Below are 21,427 nucleotides of genomic sequence, written 5' to 3'. Positions count from 1 at the left end.
ATTACTGTATTTAAACAAGTGACTCTTGGAACTGTGGTGATGTGTTTGTGTTCCATTAAGACATTTCTAGTTTTATGCATCAAACAATAAGGATCAACCCATATGATAAAGGTCGGCTGTGATTTTTACCTATTAATAATTGTTCCATTTCAGAAAGTGATTTTGTGTGTGATTGTTTTTGTCTTCTTTCTGCATTTTTTCTTTAAATCATGTAAAATATCTCCATATGACCACCAGTTGATAAAGAATACATTTTCAGTAACACATTTTATCAAGGTGGCTGATTCCAAAAGACCATTAGGAGGATCAAACAAAGAAATCTCTGGACAACCAGTTACATCAGGCAAGTCAGATTCAGTGAGACAGTGGGACAGAGCGGGACAGACAGCTCAGTCAGGACACCTATATCGATTAAGCAAGTTAAATAATGGATGGGTGAGAAAGAAACAACTAAGGAGCAAAGAAAAGGTAAATGAATGATATTTTCAGGGACTTGAGTTTTCGCTTATGTGACAAGTTAATCACTCAGTGAAATAATACAGTATTGCACACATTTACTTTTGTACTCTATTAGATTATTTTTCACTCATAATGAACATAACACCATCAGCCAGCTGCCATTTTTAAACTCTTTGTTGGAAAAGAGAAATTTATCTGATAGGAAGAGTATTAATGGCTTACTCTTATTTTTGTCGTACATTAAATCATGTTCTCATGGAGATTCATTTCATTTGGATTACTTTTGATTTCATTGGTGTTTGCCGGATGCTTAGGCATATGAAAGATGTTTTCAGTTGGCTGTTTTATCCGTGCATGTGCATAATGGTGAAAATTGTGACTTTTTTATGCATATTGGGCCCACAATTTCTGTGTCATGGCCCCTTTTTACTCTCCGCCTGTGGGTTCAGAGTTGTAGAATAACTCCAATGTGTCCTCCCTGCATTTCATCAGAGGTGACAGAGTGGAGGCAACCTGTTTGCACTGGGTTTTGTTCTGTGTTGATGGAGAGGATCCTGGTAGTTGAGTAGAGGAGATGCTGAAGGTTGCCTCTCCAATGCATCACAGTACTTGTACCTTAAGTTAGCTAGACGGGTGGTCAGAAGGGCCTGGACTAATCAATCAGCAAGTCACACCAAACTTCAGGGACTATGTTAGTGATATTCATTTGGCTTAGAGTATAAATATGATGTTGTTGACCAAACCTTACAAAGGACATAGACCTGATGGCAGTGGCAAGGGTCAATAGAATAAAGTATATGCTTTGCTCGAGTGTATCACCCTGTGTAGACCTGAAATGAGAAACATGTTAAATTGATGTAAATCTCTGTCCAGTTGTTGGACTTAGAGGGTACTGGGAAGAACAGGTGTCAAAGTTTGTATTATACTACTATGGAAAAACCAACTAAAACAACCAATTTTATAAAGCCTTGGTCTCAAAAGAACCAGGAATAATTCAGCTAGTGACTGGGATGAGGAAACGTTTCAGCGTCAAGGAAACCAAACAAGGAGAGGGTTAAAGAAACTACTTCCCAAAGGATCTGACAATCATGTCAAAGTGTTTAATAAGTTAGGGAGTCAGAGAGTATGGACACTGAAGCGCCTTCTGATATTCAAGAAGGAAAAGTTCACAGAAGTCCTGTACTTCCACCACAACCATAAATGTGTCTGACATGATAATACAGTGGAAATACAAAGGATTTAAGGCAATAATTGATGAAATCATTCTGCTTAAAGAACATAATCCAGCAGCTGTCTGCCATTAAGAGACTTTCTTAAATGAAAGTAAGAGAGTTAATTTTAAAAACTTTACTATATACAATAGCTTTTTAAAAAATACTGATAAGGCTGCTGGAAGAGTGTTTATTTTCAGAAAATAATAAAATGCATCAGAGGCAAATTGATCTCAGTACTACTTCACAGTCATTCACGTGTCTCTACACAAAACCCTATCACTTCATTCAGTAAACCAGTCAACCAGTCTAACCTTGATCAACTTATTGAACAGTTGCTTTTTGTTTTGCTTGGCAACTTAAAATAGCCACAATTCACTTTGGGAGGAGAATACATTTTTGTGCTTTAGTTTTGACCGTAAACTAACTTTTCTTCCACATACCAGATACCTCATGGACACGTGTCAAAACCCTTGGGTTTAATACAAGTCATGGCAGAAACTGATTGGAGAGCTGATTGGAAGGTCTTGCTTGGGTTATGCTGGTCATTAGTAAGATACAGACTTGACCATAGCTTGATTGTGTATGGTCAGCTTGTAATTCATACCCCTGTATGCTAGTTCTTATGCATACAGGTAATCAGGGACTTAGACTCAGTCTGGGTTCATTTAGAACTTAGAAAAGGCAAAATTCAGTGTTGGAAAATATTGCAAAATGCTGTATTCCCCAAATCACTGTGGTTAGCAAAACCTTGTAAAATAATTTTTGACCTTTGCAAATTCAAAAAGTCTTCAACAAATCCTGTCCTTTTTTAAGGTAAATTTACTGAAATCAGATCTCCCTATTCTAGCCATATGATTCTGCAAACTTGGAGCTGCTATGGAGATACCCCATGGCACCAGCTCAAGCCGATTACTGGATAAAGCCTGAATTTTTGGTACTGAAATTATGGCCATACTGAAAGATTTGAACTACATTGAAACCTCAAAAAAAGCCAAATGACATTATCTATTCTGATTCTCTGTCCACATTGAAAGCTTGCAGAATCTTAAATTCGACAACCCATTAATAATCCAGCTTTTACAGAAATGCTTTTACACAGCCTGGGAAAAGTGTTCTGTACTCTTGGCTGCCTAGGCTTATCAGGGGTAAGAAAGGGCAGATAAACCAGCCAAAACTGAATGGAAGATTCTATATACAGTAGAACTTTGGTTATCCGTCGGTGTGGGTGACCGAGACCTTGATGGATATGAGAATAGACTGATAGTAGAATATGTACATTACAAGTATTATACAATAAACTAGGTCATTAAAAAGTTATAATATCTACATGTACGTGTACATGTTCTTAATATTTTGACGTACAATGCTCTGATGGTTAACAGACTGATGTTTAATTGGGTGATGGATAATCGAAGTTCTACTGTACTGACTTGTACAAATCAGCATGTTTGTCATATTTGGCAATATATGTGAATGAAAATTCCTTAAATTTTAGAACAGCAAACCCACTGTAGGTAAATGGTATCAGTTATATAGAACAAATCGGAGAGATGTAGCATTTTGCTGATCACATATTGGACACACATACCGGACTTGTGCAATACTCCTGAAGGGCGAACCTTGATAGGAGTATGTACCTTGCCACTGTCCACTGATGGTGGAGCACATTTTTGTTGAGTTTGTCAATTTCTTTTTTTGTGAGACACAATTAGTTTTCACATGACCTGCTTGGAGAATCTGTACAAGATCATACCACCAGAGACAATCTTGGAATATTTTTACAATTACAGTTATGGGGATCTTAGCAATAGATACATCCATCCATCTCGGCAGTCATAAGACTACATGAACTTATTATGACAGGGACTTTAATGATAGATCCATAATACAGTGATGTATGTGACAAGGCTGGGACTGGCATCAACCAGACTACCTAATGTATTGCCAGGAACTGTGCCCACCATGCTCCTGGTGAACAAGCTCTTTGCACCTGTATGGTGAAATCATCCAGTGGAGCCTGCTTGTCCTGTCGTTGTGGGTATTGGCCCGGAATTATACAGAGACGATGGCATTGCATCATCATTGCGACATGGAATGGTTTATTCAGAAATGGAAGCAGACCATGAACAGAAAACTTTAGCACACTGAGTGTGAAGATAGTCCTGAGCAACTACCAATACAACTTTGGAGAGATGGAAGTTTAGTTTAAAGGCATAAGTATAGGTTAGGTGCTTTCCTAGTCAACAAAAATCAAGGGGATTAATGATCAGCTGTCTGGACATATCTATGCCCCAGTGAATGCAAAGGATTTCTTTACTTAGAGCCAAGTAGCAGTGACATTTTCATCAAGCTGGTATAAAACACATTCCACTGCCAACCATACTGATCTCCTGTTGTTCGATAAAAATGTAGTGGTGATTAATTTTTAAAGGTGGATAAAAGTGTTTCTCACCACATCAAATGGTTTGGGAACATAGTTACCATGTTTTCAGTATTTGATTTGACCTTGCTGGCGATTTTCCAGATGGCAGAAAAAAAATCAGCCAACCAGAATGAATGGGAGTTGATGGTCCAAATTGCTCAGGTCATTAGCAGAGCAATGCATCATTCAGTGACAAATGCTTTGACTGCCTCTGCCAATCTTGACTGATACCTCATGATGCAGGTTTTCATGCTAAACCCGTCATGCTCTGGCTTCAAGTCTGCCACACCCCAGACAGGCTCAAGTTCCTAGCTTATCCACCAACCTGACAGATTCTACCAATTTACACTGCAGGTTCCAGTCACCTCTCAGTCTTTCAATCAGTATCCACTGAGGTTGACCCATTGCAGACCTCACTGCAGTGAGGTAGTATGCCTAGTTCCTGCCCCTCATTTCTCTTGCATCAGACCCAAACATGTCCTTTCCCCAGATTGGAATGATTTCCCTTAGCACACTAATTCCCAAAGTTGTGGGGAGAGTTGGGGAATCTGTGTGCTGGTTAATCCTGATTATTCAACTTGAGCCAAAAGATCATGGATCATGTACCTTCTCAACCCAGTAGCGGAGATTCCTAGGACAGTCCACAGTTCCGCATCTGAACCTGCGTATGCTTTTCCCCCATTAGCTTCTGATTTCCAAGTCTTCCATAAAGAAAGGGAATTTCAGGTTCTGATAAAGCATGATCGCTCACATTAAATGTCAAAAATAATAGATCAGCAACTTCTTCAACCTGGCAGCAGAGATTTCAGGAAGATCCTACCATCTCATTTGTTGAAACAAGTACAAAGCAGGTTTCCATTGGAACCCAGAGATGTTAAATCAGCACACCTGGCTTATATCAATCAAGCCCCTCATAAAGAACATTTCTCATAGCAAGTCAGGGATAGAATGGCTCAAGCAAGAAGATACTTCACTCTGAAACCGTATGAAGTTAAATAAGGAGGTTTATGAGTGTTGTGTGAGCAGCGCACATCTCTTTAAAGTTTCAGTACCACATATGGCTAATTTTTGTATGGCTTTTTCAGAAGAAATCAGTTCCTGTCACAATCAAGGTGCACCATTCCATGATTTTGGACACATTTTGACATCATTTGCCAGAATGAAGAACTTTACAACCCTCTTGTGAATTTTAATTAGTCTCAACAAATGCCCTTGGTCCTTTGCCCATAATGGAATTCTCTTGAGTTTTTATTTGGTTCAAGGCACATTTCTGCCATGGTCTATAATGGAACCATACATGAGTTTTGTTGTAGTTTATGTATGTATTTACATAGCAGTATGTCATTGCAAACTGTGACAGTAGTATAGGAGGTTGCCAAGACCAATATGTAATTGCCAAATGTGACAGTAGCATAGGAGGTTGCAAAGACCAATATGTAATTGCCAAATGTGACAGTAGCATAGGAGGTTGCAAAGACCAATATGTAATTGCCAAATGTGACAGTAGCATAGGAGGTTGCAAAGACCAATATGTAATTGCCAAATATGCCAGTAGCATAGGAGGTTGCAAAGACCAATATGTAATTGCCAAATGTGACAGTAGCATAGGAGGTTGCAAAGACCAATATGTAATTGCCAAATGTGACAGTAGCATAGGAGGTTGCAAAGACCAATATGTAATTGCCAAATATGACATTAGTATAGGAGGAGTATTTAGATGAGAATTAATATTTCACCATTTATTGTTTCCATTTATTTCGAACTTTGCTTGGCACCATACAGGTGACATTTGTTTTATGCCAATTTGATTTGCATGCTTTCATTTTAATGCCTTTTATAATGAAGAATTAACATTCAATTTAGGCACTGTGTTCATTTTATGCCACCACTATTGCCATATGCTGTGCCTCATGTGCAGCTTATGTACTTGCATTTATAATAGTTTTTTTGTTCATGCCAATTTCAATTTACACCATAACGTCATGAATGATGGCATCAACTTAGCATCACCCGTATAGCTATTTTGGTGCTGATGTGCCATTAAACGCTGATGCATACATACCAAAGATTCTGGAATCACTGCAGTTTGCTGGACAAGTCTGAACAGTTTTGACCTGCACATATTGTGACCAACCAGACATCTCACATTTATCTTTATATAATTATCTCTGATTATACATAGACCTTTTAAATAAACACCTTAATATATCTTCTTTTGATCTTTTGCTTTATTGATCAATGAAAGAATTGAAATTTGTATTCATAGATAGATTATTTTAAATGTTTTTATGTTTTTTTCTTTGTGACTTGTATAATGTAACATTTAAGAAAATACATTTCTGCCCATAGAGCAGAGAAGAATCAGTGGCATTGAACTGCACAGTAATTTTCTAATTCTTCTCAACAGCTGTCAGTATTTTATTTCTCTTGAGTCCGTTTATCATATTGACTGTTGTTTTAGCATTGGTCATTTCAATTTCATAAATTTCAACCAGATCACTTTTCATATCTTGATCTACTGCAAGTTCTCCTCATTGTAATCTCAACATGAGCAAATGTTTGGTTTTACTGATACATCACTGCTGCATGCAGATCTTCTGCTGGTAGTATCTGCAGACACATTTGTGAGAGTCTCAAAATTAAAAACAGTAATTTGTAAACACTGCAAAAACATTTTATATCAACAAGTAAAATTGGATTTTCATGTATGGAAAACTAAAACATAAGTTTAAACATAAACCTCCATATTTAACCTTTAATTGTCCATCCTTCTGTCAATCATGCATACTTTACCAAGTTATTTTTCTTTGGCTGCAGAAGTAGAAAGGCTTGCACATTAGATTTAAGAGAAATCTTCTGCAATTTTGAGTCAAAAGAGCAATATCAGACATCCGGAAGCCTTGTGATCTCAAACACACAGGGTCTTGTGATATCAGGCTTCCAGGAGCCTTGTGATGTCAAGCACACAGGGTCTTGTGATATTAGGCTTCCAGAAGCCTAGTGATGTCAAGCACACAGGGTCTTGTGATATTAGGCTTCCAGAAGCCTAGTGATGTCAAGCACACAGGGTCTTGTGATATCAGGCTTCCTGGAGCCTTGTGATGTCAAGCACACAGGGTCTTGTGATATTAAGCTTCCAGAAGCCTAGTGATGTCAAGCACACATATTCTTGTGATATCATTCTTCCAGGAGCCTTGTAATGTCAAGCACACAGGGTCTTGTGATATCATTCTTCCAGGAGCCTTGTGATGTCAAGCACACATGTTCTTGTGATATCATTCTTCCAGGAGCCTTGTGATGTCAAGAACACAGGGTCTTGTGATATCAGGCTTCTAGGAGCCTTGTGATGTCAAGCACACAGGGTCTTGTGATATCAGGCTTCCAGGAGCCTTGTGAAATCAGGTTTTGTTTTGTTTAGGGTCTGATAGCACAGCAGATCATGGGTTAATTAGTGCAGAGGCATTTGGAGTAAAGTGACTTCTCTAAAGACACCATGCTAGCTATCCCAAGCTAATCCCATTGTAGGATTTGAACTGCCACCCTTTTGGTTGTGAGTGGCATGCTGACCACTGAGACACTGCATCATTCTTCTTTGTGATATCACTTGGTCCTTGTAATGACCACTTGACTTCATCCTATATTTTTACCTTGCAGATCATTCCACCAGATGTATACCAGGCAAAGGAGAAGAAATTCACATGTGCAGAATGCAAGAAAGTTTTTGACAGTCAAACCAGTTTATGTTCACATAAAATAATTCATCAACAGGGGCATTTTAAGTGTAAAATTTGCAAGGAAACTTTTCACAAAATTTACCTGTTCAGTGCTCATCTGAAAATGCACCGATCCAGGGGTTATTTTATAACTTTTGGCAAAGAAAGCAAATTTAAGTGCAGCATTTGTGGCAATTTGTTTGAGACAATGAAAGGCCTTGAGAAACATTTGACAGTACATAGGCAGAATGGTGAATTGATTCCAAAGAAGAAAAATGTAAAGTTTGAGTGTGAAATATGTGGGAAAGATCTAGAAAATTGGTTTAATTATGAAACACATCTGGATAAACATAAAACAATGAAGAAAGTTACAAAAGAGGTTCATATATTTGAATGCCAGATATGTGGACGAGATATTCTTCATTTACATAATTATGAACTACATCTATACAAACATCAGAAAGATAAAGACGTATAAGAATTCTGTACTTACCTGTATACACACATGTAACTGAATAACATAGACCTTGAGTTGTAACTGTATAATGTTTTGGCAGATCAAGTTCTACAAAGTTTGTTCTACTTATGATCCAAAAGAATAGTGAAGATCCAAATGAACATCAGGAATGCAGTGAGTCACTTTAAATCATCAGTATGAAATTTTGTAGTTAAAAAATATATATTCATGGGTACTTAATTTCATGCATTGATATTTTTTTTTTTTTAAGAAAAAGATAAATATCCAGCAACAGTGTCTATTTATCTCTAAAAGATTTTGTCATCATTTAGTGACATGCATTTTTTCCCCAAATGCTTTAGGCTTAATACATACTGTAGCAGTTGATTGGTTTGGCAAGATTTTCATTGCTAACACTTAGAATAAATGTGGAGATCTGAATCGAAGTGATGCTGACATCTTTTTGCACATATGTAGAAGCGGACAAGCTGACTTTCATTGCGGCAATTAAGAATGCCGTTAGATTTTTCAGTATCCTTAAAGACTACTATCAAACATAAGCTCTTGACTGTTACGGATAATTTGATAAAACAAAGTCAATGATAGAAAACAGTATAAAAAAGATAAAAACAAAGCTTTTATCATTTCAGTTTATAAATAGTTACGTCAAAGTTGAGTTTCAGTCTTTCAACTCTAAATGACACTGACATATTAGTCAAAGAGCAGGAAACATGAAGTAAAATCTCCCACTATTGGTGGCATGCTTCTTCTTAAGGAGTTAAGTTTGTTGACTGGAGTCTGATACCATGTTGTGAACCTTGTATGTATGTGTGAACTGAAGGCAGTGTGCTCACTCACTTAAAGGAAAATGGCATCTTAACTTTATACCAGTCACATATATGGAACCAATAGATTTATGTGAACAAATTTTCCATGGAGGAACTTAAATCATGGCGTTCATGGGTGGTATTCAGCCCAGGCGATTTCTTATATACATGAATGAGAGGACAGTGGAAATGTTCTATCAAATGAAGTCTCATTCAAGCTGAAAACATTTACCCTTAAGCCAGTTAATGCAAAGTGGATTATTTCAGCATATGACAGTGTTACTTTGGATGGACACAAAATGGGCTTCAAGAAAGCAAGACTAATCTTCTGATTGCTTATTCAGCAGTTATAGGAATTGATTTTAATGCTTATTTAGCAGTTATAGGAATTGATTTTAATGCTTATTCAGCAGTTATAGGAATTGATTTTAATGCTTATTCAGCAGTTATAGGAATTGATTTTAATTATTCATTAACTGTATGATCTTGTGCTCCATTTGCTCATTGGAATGATGAATAGTTCTTTTCAGCAGGAGGAAAGAAATGTCCTGACAGCTTTTTATCATGAAGCACCTAATATTTGAATCAAAGACACTAAGGGCTGTTCCATTTAAACATACAGGGTCCCCCACGAAGGCAGTTTTGAAAAAATATATTACAGGGTACTTTGATTTCACAGTGTCCATATTAAAATGAGATGAAAATTCTAAATTGGATCTCTGGGTGAGTACCCCACTTTAAAAGTACCTTTCCTGGCTCCCATGTATGTTTTAATGAAACAGCCCTAATTGATTTCACACACACACACACACACACACACACATATATATATATATATATATATATATATATATATATATATATATATATATATAGTGTCTACACCTCTGTCTGCGTGGGTTCGAGTCCAAGGCTTTGCAAATGTGTTAGAAAGCTTGCCGGTAGCTTCTTGTGGGTCGGTGGTTCTTTCCGGGGTTTTCCCGGTTCTTCCTTTACCATTAATACTGGCCGCCATGTATAGCCTATCTTGTGCTGAAAAATGGCGTTAAACCCTATAACAATAACAACAACAACAACAACAATATAGTGTCTAACAGTAGATAATACAGTGCCTTAGTGATCCATATTTTATGTGGGATATTATTGTTGATAAATGTCCACTAGTGTTCTTCCAAGTTTTTTGTACATAACAAAGTTACAAGCTGTGATTAACATTTTTGTTTTCTTGAATGTAAAGCTTTCACATTTCTCAAATTTTTACAAATTTATTTGGATTTCAGATAGTTTTATTGAGTATTTGTCTTTGTAAATGGTTATAAAATCTACTTTGTGAAGTACAGAGGATGCAGGCAAGGCGCAATTTTGAATTTATTATCATCACATTAGATCTTTAAAGTTCACAGAATGTGAATTAACATGTATCCATTTAATTTCCATTTTCTTTCATTTTTCATAAACATGATATATATTTTTTATCACTATAAATACTGTTATTATTAACCAAACAAGTGATGTTTAAATACTGTATAGAGCAGGAGGAGACAAGCGTTGAACATCAGCTTGGTTCATATATTGTGTGACTTGTTGCTTGCTCACAAATACTATGAAAATCATTTCTGCACAATTCATAATAAATTCACTATGAAATGTCCATTGTGTGGACATCATACACAAGCAAATACTGTAGAATAAATTTCATTAGTGGATTTTTATATCATTCCAAATTAAAAATTTATTCTGAATTCTTTTTAACAGCTGGCTATATTTTTGTCTCGCTAGCAATTACGAGCAAGATGCAAGTATCACTTGTCCAATGTCATTGTCGTTGGTGATCCATGCATCATTGGTGAGTTTTTACATTCAAGGTCAGTTTCTCTGTCATTCATGAACATACGTGAAACTTGATTGGTGTACCGATGATCATCTTGGATGGTACTGCTCATCAGAGGCAAAAAGAGGTAACAGTGACCTACTTTTCACACCAGTGAATCATGGGTATTTTGAATATACCTTGGTGAATCAGGTGGTATAGCTTTTTGCAGAATTCTTGCAGACAGTCTGATTAATCAAGACCTACTTAAAATAAACAGATTTGACATGCACCAGACAAGGTTTATGTTCTTTCAACTTTCTGGATCTAGTAACCGGAGACTTATAAGAAATGATATGTTGTGAAAAAAGTTTTTCATTTTCGTAAATGTTTAAGCTGTGTTTTGATTGTTGAATCCTTTTTGTCAACAGAACAAAACCTTGTATCAATGTTGATTATGTTGGAGATCATTTTTTATATAAATATCTTCATATTTTGTATTATTCCCAGAATGTCTTCATTTAAAGAAATATGCCAACAGATAACATTTTTTATATATAACTCTGATGAGTTTCCACCCATTTATTAAGATATCTCTACTTGGGGACAGGGCTGTAATTTGTTATCTTCTTTTTTTCCTCAGTTATTTTTTGCTATCCTCTTGCCAACAGAGGTGGGGTGGGGATGTACTATCTTGGCTATTTGTTGTGTGATCATGCTTTTATACTGGAACTTTTGTTTTCAACCATTGCATCTCAAGAAGATTATATAATATTAGTCATGCTAAAACAATGTCACCATGACCTAATTTTGATACTTTTGTATTATTAGCTATTCATTCATTACACACCCAGTTTCTTGGAAGTTTCTTGTTTGCTGATAAATGAAACTTAAGTTACCCATGTAAAGTCTTTCAACCTGCGAAAATAAAACCAGTGCTGTCATAAAGCAGCATAACTGAATTTCTCAAACAGAAAAAAGGTTTCCCCAAAGACTTAAACATTGGAGGGAAACGTCAGTATCTGGGATCAGTGCAAACACCACCTTTTTGTTACCAAAATTGGATAATTTCTTTAGACACAATGACATTGTTTTGACAGAAATAAATTGAGATTATTTTTATCCAAATTTTTTATAGCCTGGTTTTACTTGTTTGACAAGTAATGGCTTTTTTGTTTATAAAGGCTCAGAGAAATTGTACACAACAGTATTTTGCTTACTGCTTGTAGTCCCCAGTGCAGCCCCATTTCTCAATACATGCATCGCTTTTGTAACAAGTCAGAAATGGCTAAAGAGTTATAATTAGGAAGATTGTATTGACCAAGATACATTAACCTGGACTTGTCAAGTCAGCAATAATCAGTTACTGTTGCATATATCATTTCTGGACCCTCAGATTTATGGAACACCATCACAATCTTTATAGTTTGTACAGAAAACGTTTTTGTAAATTTATGTCCTCCAGAATGAGTTGAAAATTATCGTTAGTGAATCTCACCTGTAATTATTAGTATACATATGAAAATGATTATTAAATGATGTTATGAAAAAAATAGAGACATCACAGATATGGCATCAAGAACTTGCATATAGTTTGGAGAAATTATATAATGTCAGAATTTTTGTAGTCATTCATTTTAATTCTTCTGGTCAGTTGACAGCCTATGTGGTGGCCTTTTGTCCAGTATCCTGTAGCACAAGTTTGTTATTGCTACTTCTAAACTGGTTTGAGGATTGCCATTAAACTTTACAAACATGTTCATCACAAGGTCTAGTTGGTCCCAAATGAAAATGGTGACCAGCAGACATCAAATATAATAATAATAATAATAATAATGAGGACTTTGTATAGCGCCTAATCTTTAGAAGCTCTAAGCGCTTTACAACATTAGAAAACACCTATAAGATAAAAAACATATAATGATATGATTACAAAAACAAACACCATGAAATTAGAGAACATAAAAAAGCATGCTGAGAATATTTAAGGTAGGAAACATTATTAGGTCTTTAAGTTTGTTCTTGCAGTCGAGTTTTGAGAGCACTCTTGAATGGAATCACTGTGTCTTTGTGTCTAAGTTCAGTGGGCAATTCATTCCACGTTGCTGGGCCCTGGTATGCAAAAGAACGCTGTCCATATGACTTTGTTTTCATAGTGGGAATAATGAATATACGATTGTCAGAAGATGAGCGTAAGTATCTTGCTGGTGTGTATGACTATTGGCAGACATCTTGAAAGTATTGTTATTGCTACTGCTCCTGAATGGATATTCATTTAGTGTTTTCACTAAAAGACTTTAAATCTCTCATTCTTTCCCTTGGACATCCAGTGTGGTTACCATTTTGGCCATCTTGAAAATCATATTGCTTCTCCTCCTGATTGGATGGTAATATTAACACAGGGATTTCACTAGAAGACTTCATATGATGTCCAGTTGGTCGTAAAGAGAAATGGTGCTTATCTGACATCTAGTATGGCTACTAAGGCATCCATCTTGAAATTCTTATTGTCTCTTCTTCTCCTGAATGTATGATTTTATTGACACAGGGTTTTAATAAAAGACTTGTGATAATGTCTAACTGATTCTAAATGAAAATGATCCCCCTTGAAGTTTGAATAGCTACCATGGTGTCCATCTAAAAAGTCTTGTTACAACTGTTGCATCTTAATGGATGACCATATCTGCTAAAAGACTTGTGATGTTTGTTTGGTACTAAATAAAATGTTGTCAGTTTGATCTCCATCATGTCACACCAAATTGTGTTTTTGCAACTTCTAAATGGATGGCAATTACCAAAACATTGCCAAAAGACTTCTTTTTAACTCTGGTTGGTCCTAAATGAAAATGATCCAATCTGACATACACTAGTATTGTGGCCATCTTGAATTTCTTCTTATGGTTATTTTCCTAAATGGATAGCGATAGTGACTTAGGCTTTTTACTAAAATAGTTTTTATGACAAAGTTGCATATCTGACATCCAATATGGCAGCTTTGTTGGCCATTTTGAAAATTTTGTTTTAGCTACTTTTGAATGCTCAGTCATAGTGACTGAGATGTTCTAGTTGGTCATAAATGAAAATGATGCCAATCAGACAGCTATCTTGTGATCATGTGAAGTCACATAAGAAAAAAAATTTGTTACCAAATTTGCTATGTTGGAACTTGACAGCAGTATCAAAGATGGTTTTAATACTTGACAGTCCTAAAGAAGAAATGGGCTTTTTTGGGATTCCTGGAAATTATTTTGAAACAGTGGAGCATCAGTCTCCATGAGGATTCATATTTCATTTAAGATTTGGTTGTATTAATTTTGCATTTCTTTGGTGCAGACATCACTTGCAGTACTGTGCTGTATTGATACCAAAAATTATTTGTTGCTCAATATTCATATGTAATACAGTAAAACCTGTCTTGAGCGATGATCTATATCGGAAGACCAGCTTCTCCATGCACAGATTTATTAACTATATAGTGTTATGTCTTGAGAGATAATTAGTTTTCGGCAGAAGTATCAGTCTTTCAAGACAGGTTCTGCTGTAAAATTTTGTTCCCAATTATTTGTATTTCAGTTAAAGTTATGAGTCATCCTGAATTTGATTTTGTTCTTTTTTATTTAGATATGAAGGTAAGAAGGTTGAATCACATTATCAGCAATTTTGTACTCAAAAAAATTGATAGGTTCTTTACTAGGTATTCAAAGCCATTTATATAACCACAGTATTTACCATGTTAGAATGAATGTAATTGTCATGTCCAATTCTACACACAATCACTTGTCATGATTTTAGGATTGGTCCTGCTACATTTTATCTACTGGTATTTTAAGTTGCCTTTTTCAGAAATTCACAAATTATCATGGATAAAAAGATCTAGAAGACGAAAAGAAGCCATTTTTCATTACGGATAATAATAATTTTACTGCAAAGTTGAGAGACCAATATTGGCATTGATAAGGGAGAAACACCTAATTAAAATTAAAATTGCAAGTAACGGAACTATGTGAATCAGTTGCAATGAAATGATGCAATGAAATGATGGGATAAATGGACACAATCATTCAGGTCCTAGCCATTCCATTAGGATTGCTTGTATTGATATCATTATTAGAAATAATATTAGTTTAGCTCAGCAGTTCCAACAGTGGATGGTACTGCCCCTATGGGGCAGTGGGATTACTGGGAGGGGGGGCTAATGCTGAATAATGCTTCTTATGGAGTAAGGTAGGGGGCGATGGCCCAGAAAAGTTTGGGAACCACTGGTTTAGCTAGTCTGTATGTATTTCTGTGGGTACACATGTATGAGAGAGAGAAAGAGATTGCCAGGTTACAATCAAAATAAATTGGTATGACTGAATTTACCAGTGTAAAGAAACAGCTAATTGCATGTACCAAGTGAAATTGTACCAGTTTAAAAAAACGTTGATCATATATATCAAGTGTAAGGAAATGGCTGATGGTATGTATCAAGTAAAATTTACCATTTAAAGTAATCGATCACATCTTTAAACTGTATGTACCAAAATGCAGATTGTGATCTGCATTTCAAATACATTTGGTTTAAAAATCATTTTGCTTGATGAGAGTTAGGTCCTAGCCGTAGAACTAACTTAACTTCCTTCGAAAACCACTGACTCAGCATAAATCCACTCATTGCAGGGGTAAAGCATGTTAAAATTATTAATACAGATAACAGTTGCATTGAAACAAAATCCTGAATCTGTTAAGCATAAGTTTTAAGTAAATTTCTTATATTGAAACCAAAAATTTCTATTACGCCTGACTATTTTGATTGTTAGCAAATAGCTTTTGACACAACACTAGGTCCATTGACGTAGGCTGGTCCCTCTGCACTAATCACATTTATTCATTTTACAAGATGTTATAAATACTGAATAGATCTCATTCTTTCCTTAATGTTATTGTGGATATGCTGGAGTCATCATGTCAGATTTATTTTTAAAAATATTACTTTAAAAAGACGAACTTAAATAGTTTCATGTGTTATACCATTTTATTCTTCTTAACTACCACCCCCAACCCACCAGTAAATCACCTGGTTACACAAAATTTAAATCATCTAATTTACCTGACTTTGAAAGTCAGTACAAGCAAAATGGTGTTGTTTCAATTTATTTTACCCATGATGCTTTGGTAATTTCTGATCAGATCCATGTTGGAACCGAGGGTGCTGATACATCTTCTCTAAGTAATTAGTTCTAAATGTTCCCAGTTTTGTACGTAAATGATTTTCATTTCTAGTACTGTAAATCTTCCAATTCTTGCATAGTTTATATAACTTAAAACAAATTGGGAGCAGCAATATAAAGGAAGTACAAGAAATTATGTTATCCATTGTAATGATTTGTTTTCTTCTCACATAAAAAGTCCAAGACTCGACTTCAAAAGAGGACTAGATTTGACCGTGGCAGACCTTGCAAAAGGATATTCTTTACTGGGATCTGATTGATCTGTTGATCATGGTAGCTACCTGATGCATTGATCAATATGTGAAGCTGGTCACCTGATTGATCATTTGTGTCCATGGTCATTATTTCAGAATTTTACTGTTACATCATAACTGACATTCAGCTACAGTTACAAAATGTTCAAGTTCGCTCATTTGAAAGTGTGATTGATTCTGATGTTATCCTGTTAGGCTTTTGACTTTGTTTGTGTAATAAAATCCTCCTAAGCTGCCATTATTGTTTTGGAACTAATTATTTACTTCAAATAACGTGTTAGCATTTACTTCCCTTAGTTTCCAATATTAAGTTTTATGATAACAGTATTGTAAATTTTGAAGGTAAAATAAAGGATAGGACGGGCATAAACTAAATGTTTCCACCCAGAGACAACTGGTCTAGTCCTTATGTTAAAAATATGGATGTTGGTTAGGTTTTTCACACCTTATTTGATACAGGAAGGTAAGTAAGCTCCACATACATGATCAGTCACAGGTAAAGTGTCAAGATACTGTCTACCATTTCAAGCTGAACCATGCAGTTTAAAAATGTTGCCTATAAGTAGCTTGTTGTTGTTTTGCAAGTACAGTGGTCTCTCATGATAAGATATCACTGTACCAGGTAGATGGATCCCTTACATTATGTAATAGTTTATATGATGTATAATGTATACCACCAGTACAAGGCAGATTATTGCCATGGATCCCTTACATTATGTAATAGTTTATATGATGTGTAATGTATACCAGTACAAGGCAGATTATTGCCATGGATCCCTTACATATGTAACAGTTTATATGATGTATAATGTATACCAGTACAAGGCAGATATTGCCATGGATCCCTTACATTATGTAATAGTTTATATGATGTGTAATGTATACCAGTACAAGGCAGATATTGCCATGGATCCCTTACATATGTAATAGTTTATATGATGCATAATGTATACCAGTACAAGGCAGATATTGCCATGGATCCCTTACATTATGTAATAGTTTATATGATGTGTAATGTATACCAGTACAAGGCAGATATTGCCATGGATCCCTTACATATGTAATAGTTTATATGATGCATAATGTATACCAGTACAAGGCAGATATTGCCATGGATCCCTTACATTATGTAATAGTTTATATGATGTGTAATGTATACCAGTACAAGGCAGATATTGCCATGGATCCCTTACATATGTAATAGTTTATATGATGCATAATGTATACCACCAGTACAAGGCAGATATTGCCATGGATCCCTTACATTATGTAATAGTTTATATGATGTATAATGTATACCAGTACAAGGCAGATATTGCCATAGATCCCTTACACATATAATAGTTTATATGATGTATAATGTATACCAGTACAAGACAGATATTGCCATGGATCCCTTACATTATGTAATAGTTTATATGATGTGTAATGTATACCAGTACAAGGCAGATATTGCCATGGATCCCTTACATATGTAATAGTTTATATGATGCATAATGTATACCAGTACAAGGCAGATATTGCCATGGATCCCTTACATTATGTAATAGTTTATATGATGTGTAATGTATACCAGTACAAGGCAGATATTGCCATGGATCCCTTACATATGTAATAGTTTATATGATGCATAATGTATACCAGTACAAGGCAGATATTGCCATGGATCCCTTACATTATGTAATAGTTTATATGATGTGTAATGTATACCAGTACAAGGCAGATATTGCCATGGATCCCTTACATATGTAATAGTTTATATGATGCATAATGTATACCACCAGTACAAGGCAGATATTGCCATGGATCCCTTACATTATGTAATAGTTTATATGATGTATAATGTATACCAGTACAAGGCAGATATTGCCATAGATCCCTTACACATATAATAGTTTATATGATGTATAATGTATACCAGTACAAGACAGATATTGCCATGGATCCCTTACATTATGTAATAGTTTATATGATGTGTAATGTATACCAGTACAAGGCAGATATTGCCATGGATCCCTTACATATGTAATAGTTTATATGATGCATAATGTATACCAGTACAAGGCAGATATTGCCATGGATCCCTTACATTATGTAATAGTTTATATGATGTGTAATGTATACCAGTACAAGGCAGATATTGCCATGGATCCCTTACATATGTAATAGTTTATATGATGCATAATGTATACCAGTACAAGGCAGATATTGCCATGGATCCCTTACATTATGTAATAGTTTATATGATGTGTAATGTATACCAGTACAAGGCAGATATTGCCATGGATCCCTTACATATGTAATAGTTTATATGATGCATAATGTATACCAGTACAAGGCAGATATTGCCATGGATCCCTTACATTATGTAATAGTTTATATGATGTATAATGTATACCAGTACAAGGCAGATATTGCCATAGATCCCTTACACATATAATAGTTTATATGATGTATAATGTATACCAGTACAAGACAGATATTGCCATGGATCCCTTACATTATATAATAATTTATATGATGTATAATGTATACCAGTACAAGGCAGATATTGCCATGGATCCCTTACATTATCTAATAGTTTATATGATGTGTAATGTATACCAGTACAAGGCAGATATTGCCATGGATCCCTTACATATGTAATAGTTTATATGATGCATAATGTATACCAGTACAAGGCAGATATTGCCATGGATCCCTTACATTATGTAATAGTTTATATGATGTATAATGTATACCAGTACAAGGCAGATATTGCCATAGATCCCTTACACATATAATAGTTTATATGATGTATAATGTATACCAGTACAAGACAGATATTGCCATGGATCCCTTACATTATATAATAATTTATATGATGTATAATGTATACCAGTACAAGGCAGATATTGCCATGGATCCCTTACATTTATTGATGATTCTAGTGGTCCAGGTTTGATGCAGGAGCTCACGGGTTTGAACCCTGGCCGAATCATACCAAAAACGTATAAAATTGGTGATAACAGCTGCCTCACTAGACGCTCAGCATTAAGAGGCTAGTATTAGGACTGGCCAGTCTGGTGTCAGGATAATGTGACTGGATGGGACATGCTGCTACATGTCTGCGGTATGATGCCCCAGTGCTAGACATCACTATAAACTGCCACATTGCAGACATTGTAGCGATATGACTGATTTTTAAAAAAAGGTATGTTACATATCCAAATCACACAGGCACACACGCTATGTAATAGCTTATGCTATGTATAACGTACCCAGTATAAGGCAGGTATTGCCAGAGATCCCTTGCATTATTTAATAGTACGAAAGGACCTGTCTTTAAAGAGCACCACTCTGTCAAAAGGTATTGCTTTCTCTCAAAGGGTGGTTGCTCATCACAGGTCAAACATTATATAATAAATCTGAGCATTGAGAACATGGTCTCTCCAGACAGGTCGTCTATATCATGGCGTCTTCAATTGTGGGTTCACTGTAATGCAATGTATAATGTACACCAGTATAAGGCAGGTATTATCGTGTGTGTGTGTGTGTGTGTGTGAGATTTGGATACAGTATTTTTTAATATGGAAAATCCAGGAATCAGCATTGTAAATACTTAGTTAACTAAGGGATGGGCTTATATCATTGAGAAACATTCTTTCAAACATTGATACATCAGATTTGATATTTGTAATTATGTTTGCCAGTGTTTGTGAATAAAATCTTATGTTGGTGCGTCAGACAAAATTTTTACATTTAGAACGTTATCAGACTTTGCCTAGACAGAGTTTTTCCCCTTGTATTTATAAACCTCCATGATAGGGCATCTGGATTATTGTTTGTGGGATACGTTTTCTACATGTTACATATGGAATTGTTAAAATAAAAACGTTTCTAATTCTAAATAGATATCGTCATGGAATAAAAATGTGGTCATTAGGAGAAACTAATTAAGCGTCAATTTGACACAGTTACCTGCGTAGTATTATGTGATTAAAGGGAAAATTTTAAGTTAAATTGGGGAAATAACTTAAATTTTGTCAGAAAATAGTGAAATACAATTTTGCATAGGTCTTCTTAATGTAAAGCTTGATAACAACATTCGGTTTAAATTCATTTAGCCCTTCAAATATTATAGAGCAGAAATGAAATAGGTGATGGATGTGATGTGACGTCACACAACTGGGTTGGATAGACCTGGGTGAATATGTGCTTGTATCGCAGGTGATCTTGACGGCTCAGATTTCGTTGTGATGACATAAATATCAAAGGAACTTTCTTGAATACAAAAGGAACTCAATCTTAAGCTCAAAACCATAATTATTATAACATACTGAAAATGTAAATTCGAGGTAAATTAAATTTAGCACGTTGTTGGAGACCTCAAAGTAAAGCAGATGTATGAAGTTCCATGATCTTAATTTTTTCCGGTTCGATACTAACTTTAGTTTCTTCCTTAAATAATTTAAATACATGACAAGATCTTTAATGTGGAGGAAGATGTAGAACTGCGCAGAACTCATCGGTGTTTGGTTGGCCACCACACATCAGCAACGTTTCGAAACCAGAGAATCGAACTAACAACTACACGTGTTCATAGTGACTATGTTGCTGTCGCGCCATGTAGTCCCAGATGAGATAAGAAACACAAATGTTGTGAAAAGATCGATATGCTTATTTAAAATGAAAAATAGTCTATAAAAAAATTAATCTAACTCGATATATGAAATCGTTAAAGAAATCTAAACAATAAACACTTTAGTATAACGTCATTAGCGCTTAAACTATGTAACAAAATGGTGTAGAAGCCAACAATAATATTTTACAAAATATAAATTTATTTTCCAAAAATATAAAATCAAACAAACTGAAAGAATTAAAAATAACTTACAGCACGAATTCTTCGAATATTACTAATGCAATATCAATTTTCACAGTAGTAAAGAAACGATCCAAAGGTATTCCGAATTTCCAAATGAAAGTTCTAATGTTCTTATGTGCAAGCTAGCATCACTGAAGAAATACTAGACAAATATCCAAGTTTACATCAAGTAGCGTCGAATATCTCTAAAGTCA

The 21,427-nt window shown here is 35.3% G+C and overlaps 1 protein-coding gene across 1 annotated transcript in view; it reads left to right on the top strand.

Annotated features, from left to right (window-relative positions):
- The window catches only part of LOC149785671 (uncharacterized), a 112,925-nt gene extending 96,323 nt beyond the window's left edge, over positions 1-16,602 (top strand). Inside the window, exons 8-9 of the mRNA XM_089979496.1 lie at positions 277-468; positions 7,750-16,602. Of these exons, the coding sequence (XP_089835622.1) occupies positions 277-468; positions 7,750-8,286 (729 nt within the window). The 3' untranslated portion in view covers positions 8,287-16,602. The remainder of the gene's footprint in view (positions 1-276; positions 469-7,749) is intronic.
- Positions 16,603-21,427: the final 4,825 nt, after the last annotated feature.

This window comes from Sinohyriopsis cumingii, chromosome 13 (genome assembly GCF_028554795.1).
Source record: "Sinohyriopsis cumingii isolate HCF-2022 chromosome 13, ASM2855479v2, whole genome shotgun sequence".
NCBI classification, from domain to species: domain Eukaryota; kingdom Metazoa; phylum Mollusca; class Bivalvia; order Unionida; family Unionidae; genus Sinohyriopsis; species Sinohyriopsis cumingii.
This window is presented reverse-complemented; position numbering and strand designations above follow the sequence as displayed.